Below are 21,517 nucleotides of genomic sequence, written 5' to 3' on the forward strand. Positions count from 1 at the left end.
AGATCACAGTCCCCTTGGCAGAGATAATGAGGCAAGGCAGGCCTCAGGGATGTTTTTTTCTCATCCTCTTTAGGTGCTTTAGTGAAGAATCATGTGTCTCCATACCAGACGTGGAAGGCTATGTGGTTGTGCTTCAGCCAGATGCTCCACAGATCTCACTGCGTGGCAGTTCCCACTTTGCCCGGCCTGCTTCTGAGTTTGAAGATGTGGAGGGAGTCCTCCTTTTTCCAGACCTCCAGATCTCTTGCTCCATTTCACACCAGGTGGAGGCCAAGAAAGACGAGAGCTGGCATGGCACAGGTCAGCTGAGTCTTCTGACACAGATGCTGTGGGACATGGCAGGGCAAGGGAGAACCAGGCATTAGTAAGCGAAGGTGGTTTTGCTGAAAGACCCCAAACTCTTTTGGGCTTTGGAGGGTCGTGGGATTGTAGCAGTGGTAGTAAGTAGCACTAATGCTATGGAATGAGTTGGAAGAAGCACTTTTGCTGCGGATGGTGTTTTACTTAAAGCAAACCTACCAGAAGCTCAGCATAGCTATTTGAGAGCTAATTTATTTTAAAAAGGGTTTAACACTGCACAGTTGAAAGTTTCCAAATGTTAAAGGTGTGCTCATGGAAGCACAAGATATAGCTGGGGGAATGATGAAGTTTTTGGATTGCTCTTGATTAATTTAGTGTAATAGTAGTTTGTCTAATAAAACATAATTAACCAAACAGTGGTTTAGTGAAACATATAAACTAAGCCTAGCCTTTCCTTTCCACTCAGAGGAGAAAGAAGGTTGGAAACAGAAAATAGCAGAAGGCTATAAAGCATAATGAACTTATTGTTAAGCTTGCTGATAGCAGAAGGAAAGTGAGGAGAGAGCCACAAGGCAAGATTATGCGAGATATGAAATTAATATGTGCTTAAATTAAGAAAAAGAGAGGTAAGATAGGGGGAGTAGCAAAGGGAACACAACAACAATAGGAAATCTTTTGAGTGATCTCGTCATATAACAAAGAAGCACATTTTACTGTAAAAGTTTTAGATTGCTATATTGATACATTAATAGTTAGCCAGACTTCCCAAAGCATGTAAGAATGCTTACTGTTTATAGAGTGCATTTTACAATTGTTATGACAGTGATCCTTACAATATGATGATGATCATATAAAGAGAAAGTTAAAGTTTTGAAACAATGACTTGCACAAAATCAACCCTTGTTTGCCTGCAGTGCTTTAGTTAATTCTATTATCTTGGTAAATTCAGAGGTGGCACATTTTACTTGCTCTGCTTGTAAAACTGCAAGAAAGCAGCTAATTATTGTCTTGCAACAAAAAATTGATCGCATTCTCATTAGAGCCATTATTTTGATACTTAAAATATTTTATCTTGCCCAAAATACGATTTGCCTGGACTTCCAGTGCCTCAGCTTTTTGTAAAGTTAATGAATTTTTTAACCTTCATATGACAATTACATATTTTTATTATCTTTCCTCATAATTTTTCTTCCTGGCAGTGGCGGATACACGAATGTCAGATGAGATTGTTCACAACCTTGATGGTTGTGAGATCTCCCTGATTGGAGAAGAACTGGATCCTGAACGAGAATATCTGCTCTTGGACGGAGCCTCCCTCCAGCAGCGAGGTCTGGAGCTCATGAATACTTCAGCCTATCTCACTGTCACAGGTATGCATCACCTGAATAGTTCTTTTTCTTCTGGTGTTATTCGTCTGCTTTGTGTCAACATCCTGAAATGCTCAAAATCCCTAAAGACACTAAAATTCTTGCTCTGCCAAGTAGCAACTGTTGCATACACACAGTCAAACTAGCAGCAATAGTAGCATAACCTTGTTTTAAAGCCATCTCTGTCCCAGTCCTCTAGTCTAGACCAGTGTTTCTCAGTTTTGGCATCTTTAAGATGTTTGGACGTCGGCTTCCAGAATTCCCCAGCCAGCATGTTACCCAAGAATATGCAGGCTGGGAATTCTGGGAATTGAAATCCACACAGCTTAAAGTTGTCAAGGTTCTAGACAAAGTGATATTGTATAATATATTGCATCATGTCACATATCATATTAACTGTTAATGCAAATAAATTGTATTGATGGGGTATGTGTGAAAAGTCTCTCTCTCTCTCTCTCTCTCTCTCTCTCTCTCTCTCTCTCTCTCTCTCTCTCTCTCTCTCTCTCTCTCTCTCTCTCTCTCTCTCTCTCTCTCATCTATTTTCTCCTTAGCTTAACTCCAATACAATAATGGTTTGGAAACAAACCATTAACAGAAATTCCATTTTAGGGTGGTAGGCAATGGGAAAGAGGTAACCAAATCCGTTATATTCCAAATGTCACCACAACTGCCCTTTATTTTTTGTATTGCTAGTTATCTGTTAGTGCTCTGCTCCGACATTAGTATGGCAATGGCAGAGAGAGAACCTTTGGCACCGTTATGTATAATTCACATGACTGAGAATGTCAGCTAGGTGGTCCAGTCCTGCCTGGACAGTCAGAGTGCTCCAATGTTAAGAGGCTTCAGTGTTCTCAAAGTTCTACTAACAAAGGACTACCAGGATAAGAGGGAAGTTTTCATTTCTTATTCTTCTCTTCGAGACATTCAGATTTCTTCCTAAGTGCCTTATGCTTTGCAAACTGTGCTACCAGTAGGCATTCTGTGGAAGAATTGGTGGAAAGTTTATTATTAATGCTCTCTTGGTGCTGACTGTGTTCTATTAGAAATAATTAAAAAGAGCCCTAGCTGGTAGGCACCCCTATGAGCATCTCTCTTCACATTTATAAACCAGACTGGTTATATGCCGAGAGTCTGGAGAATGGCAATTATTGTAACTATCTATAAAAAGGGGAATAAAAAGGACCCATGTGTCTATTGAGTATTGTTAGCCAGTTAAATGCTAAGTACCTAAAATACAAACCTCAAGACTGGATAATCTCAGAGGGCATAATTAAAGACAGGCTGGATGCAGGGAAGGGAGATCAACAATTGATCATATCTTGATGCTTTATCACTTTGTACAAAAATATATGTCTGAAAAGAAATCTCTTTTTGTGGCCTTCCTCAACTTTAAACAAGCCTTCGACCCAATATCGAGAAATGCCCTCTGGGAAAAATTAAAATGTAGCATTAGACGCTTCCTCTACCTCATACAAAAATTATGTCTCAACTTGTCCTTAAAAGTGAGATGTATCCCCCAAGAGACTTTATCTGGATCAATAAGTTACAAAAAGGAGTCATCGGGGATGTATTTTGGGCCCTTCCCTTTTCAATCTCTACATTAATTCCTTGACTGACTTTTCACATAACCCAGACTTTCATCTTCCCAACTTAGCATAACAGAAAATCCCAATACTTCTGTATGCCAAGGCTGCTGCTGTTATTTCAGTCCAACCCCAATTGGACTGAAGAGAGCTAGTGCAGCTACATTAAAGAACTACAGACAAACTCATCTGGTCCTCAGTTTTGATAAATCAAAAACCCTGGTTATTATTAATGCAGTCTCTCTTTCTCTGTCTTTATGTTTCTCCAGGTGGCCAATTACAGTTGCTTTGCTTATTGGCTTGTCCATAAAACTGATTTCTGAACTGGCACCCATGTTTGCAGGGCTTTTTCTCTCTTTACCTCATGTCTCTTCCAGCTTCATTTCAGTTTCTTGATTGAAAGTTTTCCCAGTTGCTTCCATAAGACTAAATTGCCTCTCCCCCTCCCCCCATACAGCACCTAAAAGTCACAATTAACTCAAAACAGTAATAAAATCGGTCTTGGGGACAAATGGAGCTTTGGGGGCGGGGAAAGCATTAGAAGAATAAGTGTGGGTGGCCTCGTGTTGGGCTTGTGAGAAAGTTAAGTGATGGGATAAAAAAAATAGTTGTAGATTGGCTGCATAGATCATTTCCTGCTGCAGGAGTCTAGATGCTAGTGAGGTAAAGAGTCTAGATTTTTCTGTCGTGGGAAATATGAAGAGAGGAGGGAATGAAACAGCAGTGGCAAGTTAAAGGTTAAGTAGCTGTTTTCCTGGGTTTTTTTCCATTATGTCTTTCATACTATTTCACTCCAGGCATTTTCTTTATTTGTAAATTAAGTTTAGTTAGCCTTCTAATCCCCTTCCCTTCCCATCCCATCCCATCCCATCTCATCTCATCTCATCTCATCCCATCCCAAACAGTTTATAAATATACAGTAAAATATAATAACATCTCATGAATCACAGAGCAGAAAAATAGTCAAGTCTGGACATGGTCCACTTGCCATCCTTTTTCACACCCAAGTCTTGATGTTCTTTTCTCACATGTAGGGGTGGAGAGCATAGCTGTGTATGAAGAAATCCTTCACCAGATCTCCTATTGTATCCGCCATGGTGCAGCCCTTTATGAAAGAAAGTTTCGTCTTTCTTGCACTGAGATGAATGGGCGTTACTCCAGCAATGAGTTCACTGTTGAGGTAAGTTTCACAAGAGAGTACAGGGTGGTCAAACATCTCTTGTGAATAACTGAAGTAGAATCAGTTGGATAATAAAGTTATTTGAACTTAGTTAATTTCTTTCTACAGGTGAATGTCCTCCATAATATGAATCGAGGTGCTCATCCCAACCACATTATGAGTGGCCAGCAATTCACACATCGAGGCCACCATCTGCCTCCAGAGCTTTCTGGGCACAGTCTGGCTAATGTCCACCGTAATTCCAGTATGTACCAGTTGATATACTAAATACAGACTATGAAAGGGTAACAAGAGGAAACAGGTTAGCAGATAAAATTTTAGTCCCAAACAGATGAGACCCAGCAGGCCTCAAATGGATTCCTCCATATAATTTTATTCAGACCAATTATAGTAAAGGAGACAGAATACATTAGGAGGTTTGTAAGTCGAGACAGAATCCCTCAAGAGAGTCTTACATTCATCAAGAAATAAATTAAGCCCAACATAGAGGTAAAATAAGGCCACTTGCCCAGATTTCACGAAGAGCCAATAACTGCATTCAGAATATATTTGAGCAAAACTGCATTGCTGTGATTAATCTTTGGGTGCTGGAGAGAAGAAACGTTTTGCCATAAAGCATTTTCATGTTTTAATGGCATGACAGTCACTTAAATGATTATCAAAATTATCTATGGCTTTATCTTTTTTGCAGTTTTTATTTAGTAGTTTAATAACCCTTCATAATCTTAAGTTTGAACTGTCTTGACGGGTATAGAACCCAATGCCCAGGAGAAAGGATCATGTTTATTGCAGTAATCGTTGGGTTCCTTACAAGAAAGAGGGATGCCCAAACAACAAGAAAGTTAAAATTTTTATAGAAGGGGAAGAAAAATCCAATTTGCTGTGCAATTTAAGGGAAGCTAGGCAGGTCCTTGTCTCTGTACCTGGGGTTATTTCTATTGTTGGACAAAACTGCCCATTCAGGAGCAGCAGCAGGGCTGGGAAACGGGGAGGAGAGGGAGCGTTGAGGTTATCAGGCTGATTGAATGTGGGATGTTGGAATTCCTTGGACATGAGGCTCATGTTCTTTGGATATGTGGGCTTGCAGGCGGGTCAGTTTGGGTCTGATAAAATTAAGCAAAGAAAGGAACTCAGATGGACCCTGGTCATGTCCAAAAGAGAGAGAGGTAAAAGCTTTTATTATTATGCATTTGAGTCAGTTTTTATTTGTGACTGCCTGGACTAGTCCCTGCAGTTTTCTTGGCAAGGGTTTTTGGAAATAGTTTGCCATTGTCTCCTTCCTAAGTCTGCCAGCAAGCTTCATACCTAAGGTGGGTCTAGAGCTCAATGTTTTGTTGCCTGGCACCTTAACCACTAAACCCAATTTTATTTGTTACATTTATTTTCTCCATTACAGAATTATTGTAATCACTTCCTGTCACTGTCTCTCTGAAGACAGCGTAACCTGACTTTTGTATACCTGGGTGAAGATAAATGTAACCATTTGGAAAAATGAAGGCAGCTGGATTTTGTGTGGGTGGTTTAGCCTCAAATGTTCCTCTGAGTTGCTCTTTAAGTAAAATGGGGAGAAGGAAAATGGGTCCCTCCCTTGCCCACTATTTTTTCCACACCTGCTTAACAGGCACAGAGGGTGGTGCGAAGGCTCAGTGGTTGCTGGGCTCATCAGCTGGAAAGCTGGCAGCCCAAGTTTGAGACCCGAGTCGTGTGATGGGTTGAGCTCCCATCCCCACCCCAGCTCCTGCTAACCTAGCAGTTTGAAAGCATGCAAATGTGAGTAGATAAATAGGTACCACCATCGGTGGGAAGGTAACAGTGCTCCGTGATGTGCTAGCCACATGACCACAGAAACGCCTTCAGTCAGCACTGGTTCAGTGGCCCTTGAAATGGAGATGAGCACCGTCCCCTATAGTCAACTGGTGGAGTAAAATCTGCAGAGACTCCTTTACTGTTTAGAGGCACAAGCAACTGCGCCCTCTTGAAAGGTTTTAAACAGTTCTACTGCTATTTCAATTTTTGTTAGTAATATTTTCCTTGCTTTCCAAAATATCTGACTGTAATACAGTGGTCAATCCTTTGTACCTACCACCAATTTAGGGATCCTTTTTGTATATTCACTCCATCTCTCTTACATTTTCCATTCTCTTGTAGATCTTTGCTTCTTGCAAAAAGTTGTTTATGCATTTTATATGACCCTCCCCCTCAAAAGGGCCCACCAAACATTATTTCCCAGCTGATTTGGGCTCTACCTCTCTTCTCTTTTCTATTCTGCAGTGGTTCCTAGTGCTGCCACTATAATCATTGTGGTGTGCGTGGGCTTCCTTGCACTGATGGTAATCCTAGGCGTGCTGCGCATCCATTCCTTGCACGGGCGAGGGAGTGAACGGGAGGGCTCTGGGGAGTCTGCAGGAAGCCAGGGGAGTGCCAGGGCCAAGGAGAACGAGATGTTCTGGGATGATTCTGCTCTCACCATTATTGTCAACCCCATGGAGGTGAGCGAAACAAGGGATGGACGGGCGGGAAGAGGCCATGTTTAACTTGGATCAGTCCCTGCATCCTTTCTTTTCCGCAGTCATACCAGAGCTGCCAGGAGAGAGTAGCAGAGGCCGATGAATCCAAAGCCAGGGAAGCAGCCGAAGAGGAAGACAGCAGCGATTCTGAATCACCTGACAGCCTAACCAGCAACGCCATTGATGAGCGGCGCGTGGTGGGCAAGCATGAAGCCTCTTGTCGCTACTAGAGGGATATAATGGACAGGGCAAAAGCAGACCACCACCAAAAGGTCATGCTTATATTTAATAATTGGGGATATGGCCTGTTTCTACACATTTTCTCTATTTACATTTTACCCCCTCCCCTTCCTTCTGTTTTCTCCATTGTTTACACAATGGACTGGCGAGGACAGTTTTGGTGCATGAGGCAAAAGACCTAATTGGTATCTTCTCTCTCTAAATTACCATGGGGGGGAGGGTCAATCTTCAAGGAAGTTCCTTAGCCAAAGCTCATGGAAACAATTGGGAGCTCTGCGAGAGCATTACTGTATATTTTATCCTATCTTAGCCATTAATTTTGCTCTAGTTCTGGTCTGCCTCTTGAGGTTAGTGCTTCCCTGGGCCCAAAATGTATCCATTTTGATCCTCATTAAAAACAACCCAACAGCAGGGCTCAGAAGAAGAGCCCTTCTCTCTTCCAAGATTCCTAGTTCCTCTCAACTTGCAAGCTTTTTGCTTGAACTGGTGGGGCCGGGCCCCCTGACTCAATTCCCAGTTTAGGATCGCCACCACACTTGAGGAGGATAAAATGAATTGGCATGCTACGTAAGTAGAGAGAAATGAGAAAGGAGCAAGGAGGGACAACTCATGGGGTACATCAGAATTCCCAAAATACTATATATATATAATATTGTATATTTTTTCAATGTTGTTGTTTGAGATTGTTTGATGCAAAGAAACAAACAAAAAAACACCCCTGCAGCTTGTGTCGCTTTGTAAAATTGTCAATAATATTCAAGCAAGTGAAGGAAATACGATATGGAAAAGGGAATGGAACACATTTTAAAATAAAAAAGGATTTTAAAAATGTATACTCTGGATTTTGGAGCCTCTTTCTTCAGAAACAAGCTTTGTTGTCTTGCAAATGCTCCTATCTGGTGCAGCAAAAAGAGGGCAAAGGTATTCAAGTCAGCAGAGCTTTGTTCACAGTTGACCACTTCAGAAGTCTCCTCGGCCTAAAGTCTCGTGAATTGCAGAATTTATTTGGCAAGCAGAACAGTAGAATGTGCAGAAGAAAGGCCAAAGTCACAGTTTTGGGGAAGCTGGGCAATATGACTGGTCAAAAAACTGGTAATCTTAAGTCAGAAGTGTGTTTTATATGTGTGTGGTGTGTATATTCCAAAATATTTATATACATATGTGTATGTACATACTGTGTAGATGCATCTATGTTTGCATGTCAGAAGTATATAATTATATACTATATATAGTGTATACACACACCACCCTTCTCGCCCTTGTGGATGGTGTGTGTCTTCCTCAATCTCTGGCCTTCTACCAGAAATCTTTGAAGGTTATGCACATTATCTTAGCTGTTCCCAGCACTGCAGTCTTCTGGGCAGAAAGCTTGGGCATCGTTCCTTGGACCTGTTGGAGCCACTCTCCCAACTTAGGTGTCACAGCCCCAAGTGCTCCTACCATCATTGGGACCACTTTGGCCTGGACTTCCTACATCCTCTCCCGTTCCTTCTTCAGGCCCTGGTAATTCTCCAGTTTCTCATACTCAGTGGAGAAGTTGGTAGTGGCTTTCCAGCTTCAGGGGGTGGCTGTAAATCCAGTTATTTTTCTGGGTTTTCTTGCACCTGGGATATAATGTATAGTTGGCCTATCTCAAGTTGTAATAGCAGCTTCCTCTTCACTATGTTGAACTATAGGATAACTAGCTGTTTCTCAGTATGGAAAAACAGTTTTCTCAGTTTTCGGTCCATCCCTAGTTTCTTCATACGCTTCATATATCCCTCTCATTACATCTGCTGTTGTACCAGCATTCCATCAGTTCCAGGTTCTCTAGTCTTGTCAATGTAGTTTGCTCCAGTAGTCCCCTTCCGGATTGTCCTGGTTCCTCGACTTCTGACATGGGCTTTGTTAATCCAGGCAATGTTCGAGCTGGCATAACTTTCCTAGTTCGTGTTACTCACATTTTGAGGTAGGCAGGTGATGTTTTAGCGGGTCTTTGCTTAAGAATCCCTACTAGTAAGGCAGGTATTAGCCGGAATTTGAACCCGTCTCCCACATCACAGGCAACTCACTCTAATCCAGTGGTTCTCAACCTGTGGGTCGGGACCCCATTTGGGGTCGAATGACCATTTCACGGGGGTCGCCAAACAATGCAGTCCGCCATTTTTTCCCCCTTTTCCTTAGCTGTGCTACTCCCTTTTATTCTATTGGCTTTTGCAAGCCAATAGAATAGACTCTCTTGAATAGAGTCTAATTCTATTGGCTTTCAAAAGCCAATAGGAATTGTCCAGGCTGTCTCTGCCCTGCTGAGCCTGCCAAAAGTCCCATTCTGCAAACGGTGCTGCACCAGTTGAGTAGTCCCCGACTTACGACCGGTTGAGTAGTCCTCGACTTACGACCGGTTGGGGGTCACGGCATTAAAAAGGTTGAGAACCACTGCTCTAATCACTACATATTCAGCTATATACGTGTGTGTGTATCTCTCTCTTTCAAAATATAAACTCAGAACCCAATCTAGAAAGAAAGCCTTAGGAGTAGAAAATTTGTGATGTTCAAGCAAACTTTTTTCTCTTTGTCTTTAGTCTCTTAGGGAACAGCATCAAGTTCTTGCAGAACCCAAAGGTTCAATGGAAAACATAGTTTGAAAATCCCTGCTGTATGTGTTGCTCCAGAACTGGGTAGCACCTATTAGGAATGAAAGGTTCCTATAGGGAGGACAGTCCAAGTCTCAGGGGGACCCTGGAAGACCTGAGGTAAAGAGGTTAGTCTTCTAATTTTCCACAAGTGGAAATTCCTAGGCCAGAGCTTCCTTCTGTGGATGCACCCTGAAATAGTCAAAGGAGAGTCTCTTTATTAATTCATTATAAATACTAAAAGTTGCAAAATTGTGGTGGGATAAGAACCCAATCAATCCATCTTATTACCATAAAGCCTGGTTTCATGTTTTAAAATACGTCACAGTGCGTATGAACAAACTCTCAAAACTGCAATTTTATTCATTTTTTTTTTTTTTTTGCATCTTTAAAGAACTCATACAGACAGAAATCCAAGCACAAACTTTCAACTGGAAGATGTGCCAGATTCCGATTACAGGATATTCTCTTCACCAATGTTGTACAGCTCTCTCTCCCACATGGAGAATTTTGCATAGTAGCTGCCAACGTATTTCTTTTCCACTTGATTTTTTTTTTACCTTCCTTTTAGGGAGGTAAAATCTACCAATCAAGAAATGTAAACAAAGTCCCAGAAGATAAACACAAAGGTAGTCCATGAACAGGATATCTCAAGAAAATTATTTTGCAGTCCTTAATGTCGCTATGTTTCCTATGAACATGGAGAAAAACATGGAGTGGGAAGGCACAAGTTCCCCGCCAATATTTAGAGCTGTGGTCCCCAACTTTTCTGGCTTGGTGGACCAGCAGTGGGGGGAGGGGATGGTTCAAGTGGTGGGCTTCGCACATGAGGGCGAGCACTCACAACTCCCACAAATGGAGCTTCATGTGTGCAGGCTCCCATCCACCATTTGCGCAGCCCGGTTCTGAACGGGCCGCAGCCCAGGGGCTGGGGACTCCTGCTTTAGAAGATAAGCAACTTGCTGCTCTGGTAGGCTCAAAAGAGAAACATTGCTGTATCTGTAAAGTTCTGATCACTGGCTGGTGCAGATGGAGAGTTCAATTTTGAGATCCAAATCATTTATCTCCTTCCAATAAAATGTCCCAGTCGTCTTTGTACCGCTTTTCTTAAAAACTCTTATTTTCACACTCAGTTGACCAGATCAGCTCCAGCTCTAGGAAGTGTAGAGCATAACACTTTCAGTGCACCAAACCGCACGATGGGTATACTGATCACTTTGCCTGTGGGACCCTGGAAACATCCACTAGAGATGTTTTCTTTGAAACATTTCTACATAGCAAATTCCACATCTATCCAGGTTTGTGATCTGTATGTGCTCCTTTGTCTATGGCTTTATATGTCTGGTAAAGGCCAAGAGCAGCTGAACATGTCTTTCACTTATAAAGCCTTCAAAACCACCCATTACAGAAGGCTCCTAACTTTTTAGGCTTTTCTTACAGGGTTTATGTGCTGTAATGGAATGGGGAAGTGTACCCGTTAAGCCACTATACCCTTCAAAGCCTTGAACAGCTTAAGCCACCTGGCAAGAATAGAAAGGTATCACATTATTGTTGCCAAGTGAATAATCAGCTCATAGGTAACCATAACGATTGCAGCATTGGGGATCTGACGAAGGAGATGAGCTGAAAGTCCACGATAAAGAGCTAAGGGGCCTTCTTCTCTGGCCACAAGCTGGACAGTTTGCACAAAAGAGCGATAACGATATCCCTCCTCACGTAGCCGTGTCCGAACAACCTCTATGGAAAATAAAACAGAAAATGAGTGTAAGGATGGCAGGAAGCTCTTGTTATGGCCAGATGGGTTCAAAGGAGAGCACGGAGCTCAGAGCAACTCACCGTGTGGATAGGCAATGCACGAGGCACATGTTTTGGAGACAGCCGCTGCCGCCATCAGACCGCAGAAGTCTTGGCTGTTGGGTGATAAGACAACTGCTGGAGTCAGCAGCAGCTGATGTTCCCTGAGTCGCTGCTTCAAAGCCTCGTAAAGCACAAAGTGGATCACTGTTTCAGTGACACCAGCATAGGAGGCAGTAACTCCACGGTAAAAGCCACGCAGACCTTCTCTGTAGTAGACGCGCATGGCACACTGAAGGCCACTGGTGCTCCTCTCGTTTTTGCCCCTGAAAGGAGGAAGGAAAGAGTTTGCTTCATATTGCCAATATCACTGGCTGTGCTTTTTCAATTCTAAAAGTGCAGCTAAAACTTGAATTCAAAAACCTACATTCTGCAATCTGTTTAAATCAGATAAATCAAACCTTTAAAAAAAAAAAACTGTTTCTGAAGATTTTATTTATTTACGTAGATTTTATCCCAACTGAATTATTTTTTCTAAATAATTCAAGGTTGTGAACATACATAATACTCCTTCCTCCTATTTTCTCCACAACATCCTTGTGAGGTGAATTGGGCTAAGACAGTGTGACTGGCCCAAAGTCATCTAGCTGGCTTTCATGGCTAATGTAGGACTTGAACACCACTTTAACCACTATACCAAAATGGGGTAATTTCTACAGTTTTTACTATTTTACATAATGTAGACCTCAGGAGGCACAGAAAGACTCTGCAAGAACTGAAATTTTAACCATGCAAAATATGCATACATCTTGAGCTTCTGAAATGCCCCAGGCATTCAAGCATTTATTTGTAACTTCAAGGGAAACTTTTTTTTAAAAAAAAAGACTGGAGTTCCTAGGACAGTGGTGGTGAACCTATGGCACGAGTGCCAGAGGCGGCACTCAGAGCCCTCTCTGTGGGCATGCGCGCCATCGCCCCAGCCCTGCCTCCCCCCACGGCCCTCTCCTCACCAGCAGCCCCCCTGGAGAGTTGCCCCTGGTCATGGCCCGTGCAGAGCAGCGCAGCCAAGGACATGGCACCCGGTACAAGACTCCACCCCCGTGCCCTGCAGCATCATCTACTGCGTGGCCACCATGGTGCTGCAGGGCCGCCTGGGCGATCTGCCGCGGTAGGTGGCCCTGGGGGCATGGGTGGCGTGGGTGAGACAGGAGGCAGGGTGGAGTAGGCGGGGCAAGGGGCAGAGCAGGGTGGGTTTTGGGCACTCGGTGTCTAAAAGATTCGCCATCACTGTCCTTGGACTCTGAATGTTGTGCTTAAGTGCAGGATAGTCTACTGGTAATCCTCCATTTAAAACAGTTCATTTAGTGGCTGTTCAAAGTTATAATGGCACTGAAAAAAATGGCTTATGACAGCTTTTCACTGTTGCAGCCTCCCCATGGTCACATGATCAGCCTTTGGACCCTTGGCAACTGATGCACATGGATGACAGTTACAGCGTTCTGGTGTCATCCCCTTTTGGGACCTTCCTGCAACCAAAGTCAGTGAGGCAGCCAGATTCATTTAACAACCGTGCTACTAACTTAACCACTGCAGTGATTCACTTATTGATTGTGGCAAGAAAGGTTATAAAATGGGGCAAAATTCACTTAACAACTGTCTCATGTAGCAACAGAAGTGTTGGGCGCAATCGTGGTCGTAAGTCAAAGACTACCTCTATTTGTAGTCTGATTAGCCATGACAGTTGACAAGTCTCCCTTCTTTCTTTTACATTTGCAGTTAGTTGTTTTAAAAGCTGGTTTTCTATGATGCCCGGAAATGATCCAGCAATGCAGGGGTCTCAAATGGGGCCCTGGACAGGTGCATTTCCCACTGCCTTTACCTGCGCTCCAGTTGCATCCTAGTCTTCACTAACCAGATAGGATTTGTCAAAGTGGCGGATGTGATGCCTGCAGGAAGCAGATGAAGAAAAGTGAAAGGGAGCAACGTAAAACGCTGATTGTAAAGTTCCCTAAGACCTGAAAATTATTTCCAAAGTGCCCTCCCGAGTAAAAAGGTTGGAAAAAGTTGATGTATACCAAGCTTAAGGCATTTAATGATTAGTGACAGAAGAAACCCACATTTGTATGCCTGGGACATTCATTTACCTGCACAGGCTGCAGATATCATGTGGACTTTCTTGGACTCTGGCATAAACACCGTGTTGAGTCTCTCCTTAGCTCCTGAATATGCAGCAAAATAAATGGCCCTAGAGGAAGAAAGGGGAAATTGCATCTCAAAAACCATGCAACACTGAATTTGGATGACAAATCAAGAAAAGAATGGACTTTCTTAAAGTCCTTTGATGCCATGCATCAAAAGGACTCCTTGAGGATATATAGGTGCTTACAATGAGGAGCTCTGTAAAGTTATGCTTGGATCATTAGAGATAACTACTGTTCCATCAAACCATCTTACCTGGAAGGAGCAACTCCAATAAGATTAGGCCCCAGGCCTCGAAACAGAGAGCGAACACCTTCCTTCTCCAGAATGATTCTGTTTAGAAAGGAGTGAATGAGCACATTACTTCCTGTCCTCTTTTTCAGGGTAGAGGAGAATTGGAAATTTGTGAGAACATCAGCAAAGCTTCCCATGCAACCCAGATCTGTTCTCCCACATCGTTCACCTTAGTAGTTCAAGGAAGCCAATTCTGGGGAGTCCTGGGCGGACAAATGTTCCATTCACTCCTTGCAACTGCACTGCAGGTAGGCATACAGGCCTTGGGGTCAAGGTGGAGGACTGTAGGCGGGTCTTCACCACTTCCAAAGGGCAAGTCAAAATGGCTCCTACTGTTCCACCTAACCTGTGGGAGTACAGGAAAAAAATGCACAATCAACGCGATTTACCAATCCAGGGGGAAAGACAGTCTTCAATGCAGTATTACACCCCCCAAAAAATTGTCAAAATGGGCTGGGACTTTTCATTCAGCATATATTTAGGGACAAAAATATACCTGCTATCTGTTATGTCCAGTAGAAAATTTAGTCATTCGTTGTTTGGTGTATTACCCAAAAGAACAATAAACTTTGGTTACCAAAGATAATTTGAGATGAAGATAAGAGAAAAAGCATCAAGATTCCCTCATTTTATTCTGCCTACAAAATGAATTAATGTATCTATATTTAAAGCACCTTATTCTTTGAAGAGATCGTATCAGAAGCTTCTTTCAGTTACGAATGATAATTAAAAGAAAACTGATTGGGAAAGTAGGAATATGCGTGACTCTGTCCAGCCGGACTGACAAGCAGCTCTCACCATTTTCATCTCTCATCTTTTTATTTTCTCCATGGACTGCTCTGCTATATTAATATGCGTCAGCTTCCAGATTTGCAGTTGATTAACATGCTGACGTCTTGGCTCTATGTTTCCAAGCAGATGCCAAAAAGGGGGGAAGGAGGGGGAAGACTCAAACTCGTGAACTTTGCATCTAGAAATTGCTCAACAAGCTTTATTTTGATGCCTGCATGTCTTGCCATAGCTTGCAGGATTTCTACTGCTATGCACTTTGGCAACTGTTCTTTACCCCAGTAAATAAGAAGGGAAAGCCATAACCGGTAGTAGTCCAATAAATAATCTTTTTGTTCAATCTTTGGCCATATGTACTATGTACATACGCACTATGGAATTGATGGAGCAATTGATGGCAATGATGCAGCTTTTGCTATCTTATATATGTATATTTATATCCCAACTTTATCCTATGCAATTCAATATGACATACAGAATGGTTCTTCCTCTTATTTTTTGCACAACAATAACAACCCTGTGATGTAAGCTGGAATGAGAGACAGCTCTGTTTCATGCCCAGAGTAAAACTAGAATTCATAATATCTCAGTTTCTAGTCCAGCTTCTTAATCATAACACTCAACTTCATCTTGTGATTTGCTGGTTGCAAAAATATTCTAAGAAAAAGCCTTGCTGACTAGCAATTGGATAGGTTTATATTCATCTGCCCATGTTTATGAAAAATTCAGGTTTAGAAACCACTTTTTGGTGCCTTTGTACAACTCTTTTTCTACTTGACTATAATTTGGATTTCCATAATTGCTGGATATTTTTTTAACACTCTAAGACAGGGGTAGGCAACCTTGGCTCTTTTATGACTCGTGGACTTAAACTCCCAGAATTCCTGAGCCAGCCATGCTGAGGAGAAATGGAGAGGTTTCCAAGCTGTCCCATGCTGGCTCAGGAATTCTGGGAGTTGAAGTCCACGAGTCATAAAAGAGCCAAGGTTGCCTACCCCTGCTCTAAGGCAAAACTTGCTAATGCTAACATCTCTGGCAGGATGGGGACTCTTGCTGACTCTCTAACCCTCCTCTCCTCCCTTTTTTGTCATCTGCCCCCATACTAGCAGAAGAATGGCAGGAAGAAGGAACAGCAGTGATAGGATCAGCCTCCATTAAGCTGGCCTCAGCCAAGCTGGCTCCAAAGAGAAAAGGGAATGGCAAGAAAATGTAGTCACATGGAATGAAATCTGGACTACACTTTTTTTTTGCTATTCCCCCTCATTGTTAGTGAATAAGGAATGAGTGGTCAATCACTGAATCAAAACTAACGACACTGATGCAGTCAAAGAGGTAGAATAACCTATTGCAGAGGTCCCCAACCTTTTGGGCACCAGGGGCCAATTCTGTGGAGAAAAGTTTTTCCATGGACCGGAGGGTGCATGGTTTTGTGTGCTGCCTGCATCCCACAGATGGGGCTTTGCTTCTTTGCTTCTTTGTGCTGTTGCTGGCATGTCGCAGCCCAGTATCAGTCCACGGACCAGGGGATGGGGACCACTGACCTATCGGACTGAAGAATATTGAATCTAAGCTTGAATCTCCCTTTTCAGGAGGGAGGGAATGCATGTAGATGAGATGAGGATATAAAAAAGGGACAGGGAAAAGCTCACTGAAGGCCTAGCGAAGGCAACAAAAGGCAAGAGAGAAAGCATGCCCTTCATAAAAGGAAAGCCTGCAGTCATAAAATGGCAAATTAGTTATGTTCTTTTTCTAATGTATCACCTGAGAACATGCACTTCCATAGGCAGAATGAAACAAGGAAGACTAGACAAGAGGGTTTAGGACAAAAGGGTCAACAGCGGCATAACTCACCGGGACCGATTGTGATGTTACCATTTGATACGTAGTGAATCTAAAGAGACCCCAGGGGCCCTGCTTTGATCCAAGGACTTTAAGAAGGATTCAGTTCACAAGTTTGGCATTGTACACCTCTGTACATATGTACTAGCAGCATGTGAAAAAAAAATATTTTTTCACATTATTTTTGGTTGCACAAGATCCTAACTGCTGTTAGGTGCCAACAGGCTCTTTTCTTTTTAATATCACACTGTAAGGCAAAAAGCTGCGGGCTGACTTCCAGGGTCATCAACAATGAATCTTGCACAAGGCAGCAGTTGGGACAGAGATTGCGTCAAGTCCAAAAGGTAGCTCTAAGCCAGATAACAGAAAAATCAACCTGGCATCCTGTGGAAAGATGAGGAATGGAGAGAAAACACTTCATCCTGGGGAAACCTTTTTAAAATTCGTAATAAAGATAATCCTCGGCTTACAACAGTTCACTTAGAGACCATTCAAAGTTACAACAGCACTGAAAATAGTGACTTATGACTGTGTTTCATATTTATGACCATTGTAGCATCTCCATGGTCACATGATCAAAATTCAGATGCTTGGGCAAATGACTCACATTTTATGACGGTTGCACTGTCCCGGGGTCATGTGATCACCTTTTGCAATCTTCTGACAAGCAAAGACAATGGGGAAGCCAGATTTACTTAATATCTGTGTTAGTCACTTAACAACTATAGTAATTCACTTAACAAGTATGGCAAGAAAAGTCGTAAAACGGGGCAAAATTCACTTAACAACAGAAATTTTAGTCTCAATTATGGTCATAAGTCGAGGACTACCTCTAATGTAAATTGCTCAAAAGCACCTCAATTAATGTTGACCAGCATTGTAGCACAATATGAACATCAAAAATACAATTCAGTGCCAAGTACTAGAGGAGCAGTTATAGTATATTAAATACTATACCAAACCATCAAAACCATCAAGAAATCATTTAAAGTTAAGAGTTGGAAGAGACCTTAAAGATCATCTAGTCCTACCCTATCTAGTGCAGAAATCTACTACTATGGAATCTACAATAGTGTCTGATTAAATACTTCCATGGAAGGAATTCTACAGCATCTTAATTAGTCCATAAAGTTTCACAGAATTCTTTGTTCTTTTCCTCAGTATAATGGGAAGCTATATTGAGAAATTATACTTAATTATGCAGTACTGAACTGTTTTTTTCTGATATCAGCCAGCGCACAGCAAGACACCAGTGCAGCTTTTCAATAGAGGTATAATCAACTACTGGTATTAGTGAAGAAATGAAACTCATGGACTCTGCCACACAATCTCTTTGCCATGCTTCCTTCTCCAGGGCTGTAGGAAACAATTTCAGTGTAAATCATTCTTCTCCCACAGTGTGCTCTTAATATGCATTCACAGTAGAGCTCTGCTGTGCTACTTTCCATATAGCTGTATAGGTAGTTGTCGACTTGCCATCATTTGTATAGTGACTGTCTAAAGCTATAATAGTGCTGAAAAAAAGTGATTTATGATAGGTCCTTGCACTTATGACCATAGCAGCATCTCCGTGGTCATGTGATCAAAATTCAGGCACTTGGTAACCAACATGCATGGTTCGGTGATTCACGTAATCACCGCTTGCAATCTTCTCAGCCAGCTTCTGACAAGCAATGTCAATGGGGGAAACTGGATTTGCTTAATGACCACAGGATTTTTTTAATGACCATGGGAAAAAAATATCAAAATTGGATGTCACTCACCTAACAACCACCTCACTTAGTGAAAAAAATTCTCATCCCAATTGAGGTTGTGAGTCAAAGACCACCTGAATTGCATGACACAAAGGAAAGTGACAATAATTCCAGTCCTGCCCAATGTCATCAGCCACAGGAAAAGCTGCCATTAATTGCCACTTGGAACATGTGTTGGGCTATGCCAAAAAGTTCCATCCAATTCCCCCCTCCCCAATATTTTGCCAAAGGTTAATTTGCCTATCCAACCTACATGACTGCAAAGAATGAGTGTTTCCTATGTCTCTTGGATGCCACCTAGCTATTGTCGGGATTTGTGCAGTCCAAATGCAAAATAAATGTGGTCGCAGAACTGGAATACAAGAAGTAGAGCTTGATAAGTGCGTAAAAGGAACTAATTGTAAAGCAACAACCCACTCAGCTTGTCAAGGTAGATCAGACTAGGGAACCACAGTCATGCAGGCCAATATTATTTTTATTGCAAAGAGAATAGAAATAGTAGCACGTGAGTATAGGCACCATGGTAACAGTTTCTACTAGACAGAGTAATTTCTATAGCAGAAAAATATTATATGTATTTAGAGGACTCTTTGCTTAAAAGTGCTGAAATTATTTTTTTTTATTCTTCCTACTCACACCTCTTTCCTCTGCTCAAATGGCAAATTTATTGAGAAGATGACAGAAAACATGAATAAGCTATCAAGGAGTTCCCTCTGTTTATGTTTGGTTTTTTACTGCTAAAAGTTGGTAACTCATCTTTGGGGATTGAATCTTTCCAGTCCTCATGATAGCTTTAATAGGGATGTTGTCCCCAGAATAGCAGAAATATTAGACCATGGGCTACATTTGGCCTGTGGAGGTGGGTGGCAGAAGCAGGGGGTGGGCAGGTATGGGGGCAGGCAGCAGACTTCCCAACACTCCCAGTTTTTATAGGGCCCCTTGGGAAAATTAATTGCCAATCCCTGAGAAATATGGTGGATCAGAAGAGCAGACTGGAACAGTGGCTTGAAAACTGGAACAGTGTGATTCACTGCTACAGACTTTCTAGCAGTCATACTGGGAACTCAGCCTGCAAAGAATGGCAATTAATATTCACTGTTAAGCCATGAGGGGGCTTCAACTCCCAGAATTCTGAGAATAGATTCCACAAACTTAAAGTTGTCTAAGTTGAAAAATACTGATCTAATTCTAGGGGATAAAATGTCATTTTTCTCATCCTCAAGCAGATGCAATTTCCACACACATATTAAGCATGTCAACTTCTCCATCAACACACTACCCCATATTTTAACATTTCTCCAGATATGCATTTACTTCTCTTTTTCAGCATTTTTACAGCATTCACAGCTTACTTTTCATTGTTTATTGCATTGCTCTAAGCTAGGGGTAGGCAACTTTGGCTCTTTTGACTCGTGGACTTCAACTCCCAGAATTCCTGAGCCAGCACAGCTGCCTACCCCTGCTCTAAGCAATGCTGCAAAACGAAAGGAAATATTCAAAGGAAAAGCTATCTCCTCCAACGAGTTGCATTGACCTGAAACTCATCCTTCTTTCTGGTTCCGATGCCTTAGGCGAGCTTTTCCTGAACCTCAGGGCAATTCCCAGCATTTCTATATCTCTAAATAAAAAATCAACAGCTCTGAAGAACTGCCAGAGCTGCCTGCCAACGACTGCTTTCAGGAAGCTAAGAACAGGTTAACACGGGGGAGTCATGGAAAGCACAGGGGAGGGGTATACTGACTTCATAGCCAATCGTGTCTAGACTTTAATCACACCCACATCACTGGTGTAGTTTTAAACCTTTTTCAAACTGGGCAAAATAAATTTGTTTTATTGATTTCAATAGTAGTGGGAAAGGGGTGGGTACTTGAAAAGTTGCCCACGTGTTCAGAGTATATCCGGGTCTGTTTCTCCAAATGCGGCTGGGAGAGCAGGATGAAAAAGGATACCTCTGGCTAAAAAAAGCAACTGATCCTGAACCTACTTGCACACTATCCAAGAGAAAATACCTCTAGTTAGCATAACCTGGCGAAAGTTGGTGCAACTTTCTCACCGTTATTAAAATACATACGTCACTGGTTCACAGCGACACACAGCTTTGGCAATATTTAACAGTGGTGTTCAGAACCCGCGCCATTCTTATTAAGAGATGCCCGGGACTTCACGGGTCACCTAGTTAGAAAGCACGTGCTCTGGCCTGCCTCGGCCCGAACACGCTGCTCTGGCCGGCCCAGCCCTCTGCTGCAGAAATGCCGCTGAGCCAACAACCCGCGCTTCGGATCCACACGTGCATGATCTCCGCGACGGGCCGTGCTCTGACGCTCCCTGTGCTTACTCACCCGCCTGCCACGAGATGCAGAGTCGTGCTGTGGCGGGCCATCCCTCTCGACTCGCGCCAATGTGCCCGGCTGGGCTCCCGCCGAAGGTTCATTCCGTCCACCTTTCTCCGGCACGACTGGTGTAGCCTGGATTTCAATACAGGGTCTTTTCTGCGCCCGACAAGGCCCGACTCTTTTTGGGAGGGCACTGCAGCCTGCGGGAACCTAGGTCCAATGCTGCCGGCAACGGTGACTTTCTCGCGCCTTGGCCGCTAAGGCGGGCCGAGGGAGTGTTACAAATCCCGCCTTGCCTCGGCTGACGCAGGGCGGCGCCTCCTCTCTGCACAAATCGAAGCTCTCGGCGAGCTTTTCAGCAGTTAGGCTCCACTTCCTGTGGTCAGCTTCTTCTACTCAGAATAGAGCTAGAAGGGACCTTTGGAGGTCTTCTAGTCCAGCCCCCTGCTCGAGCAGGAGAACCTATACCATTTCAGACAAGTGACTGTCTAGTCTCTTCTTAAAAACCTCCAGTGATTTGCCCACGATTTCTGAAGGCAAGCCGTTCCACTGGTTAATTGTCCTCACTATTAGGAAGTTTCTCCTTAATTCCAGGTTGCTTCTCTCTTTGGTCAGTTTCCACCCATTGCTTCTTGTCCTGCCCTCTGGTGCTTTGGAAAATAAGTTGACCCCCTTCTCTTTGTGGCAACCTCTCGAGAGTCGCACTAGCCGCAGTAACTAGAGATG

General features: G+C 42.9%; 2 protein-coding genes across 4 annotated transcripts in view; one reads left to right on the top strand and one right to left on the bottom strand.

Moving 5' to 3' along the window:
- CLSTN3 (calsyntenin 3) overlaps positions 1-8,010 on the top strand; it is a 38,636-nt gene extending 30,626 nt beyond the window's left edge. For all 3 annotated transcript variants that reach the window (XM_039338788.1, XM_039338789.1, XM_039338790.1), the window contains 6 exons: positions 74-300; positions 1,500-1,670; positions 4,285-4,430; positions 4,539-4,674; positions 6,702-6,919; positions 7,000-8,010. In XM_039338788.1, the coding sequence (XP_039194722.1) occupies positions 74-300; positions 1,500-1,670; positions 4,285-4,430; positions 4,539-4,674; positions 6,702-6,919; positions 7,000-7,167 (1,066 nt within the window). In that variant the 3' untranslated portion in view covers positions 7,168-8,010. The remainder of the gene's footprint in view (positions 1-73; positions 301-1,499; positions 1,671-4,284; positions 4,431-4,538; positions 4,675-6,701; positions 6,920-6,999) is intronic.
- A 2,126-nt stretch (positions 8,011-10,136) lies between these two features.
- LOC120306118 (solute carrier family 25 member 36-A-like) lies at positions 10,137-21,220 on the bottom strand. The gene is made up of 7 exons (XM_039338791.1): positions 20,798-21,220; positions 14,246-14,422; positions 14,038-14,115; positions 13,728-13,828; positions 13,463-13,529; positions 11,626-11,909; positions 10,137-11,526 (listed from the first exon to the last, which is right to left on the bottom strand). Exons 1-7 carry the CDS (start codon positions 20,887-20,889, stop codon positions 11,330-11,332), a joined length of 996 nt encoding a protein of 331 aa, XP_039194725.1. The 5' UTR covers positions 20,890-21,220; the 3' UTR covers positions 10,137-11,329.
- Between the last annotated feature and the right edge of the window lie 297 nt (positions 21,221-21,517).

This window comes from Crotalus tigris, unplaced genomic scaffold (assembly GCF_016545835.1).
Source record: "Crotalus tigris isolate CLP2741 ecotype Arizona unplaced genomic scaffold, ASM1654583v1 scf7180000017716.2861928, whole genome shotgun sequence".
Classification (NCBI taxonomy): Eukaryota; Metazoa; Chordata; class Lepidosauria; order Squamata; family Viperidae; genus Crotalus; species Crotalus tigris.

Coding starts and splice junctions, on each gene's coding strand:
- LOC120306118 (XM_039338791.1), bottom strand. CDS start 20,889: ATGAACCTTCGGCGGGAGCCCAGCCGGGCACATTGGCGCGAGTCGAGA. Junction 14,423..20,797: donor CTGCATCTCGTGGCAGGCGG/GTGAGTAAGCAC, acceptor GTACTCCCACAG/GTTAGGTGGAACAGTAGGAG. Junction 13,530..13,727: donor GATATCTGCAGCCTGTGCAG/GTAAATGAATGT, acceptor TGCTTCCTGCAG/GCATCACATCCGCCACTTTG.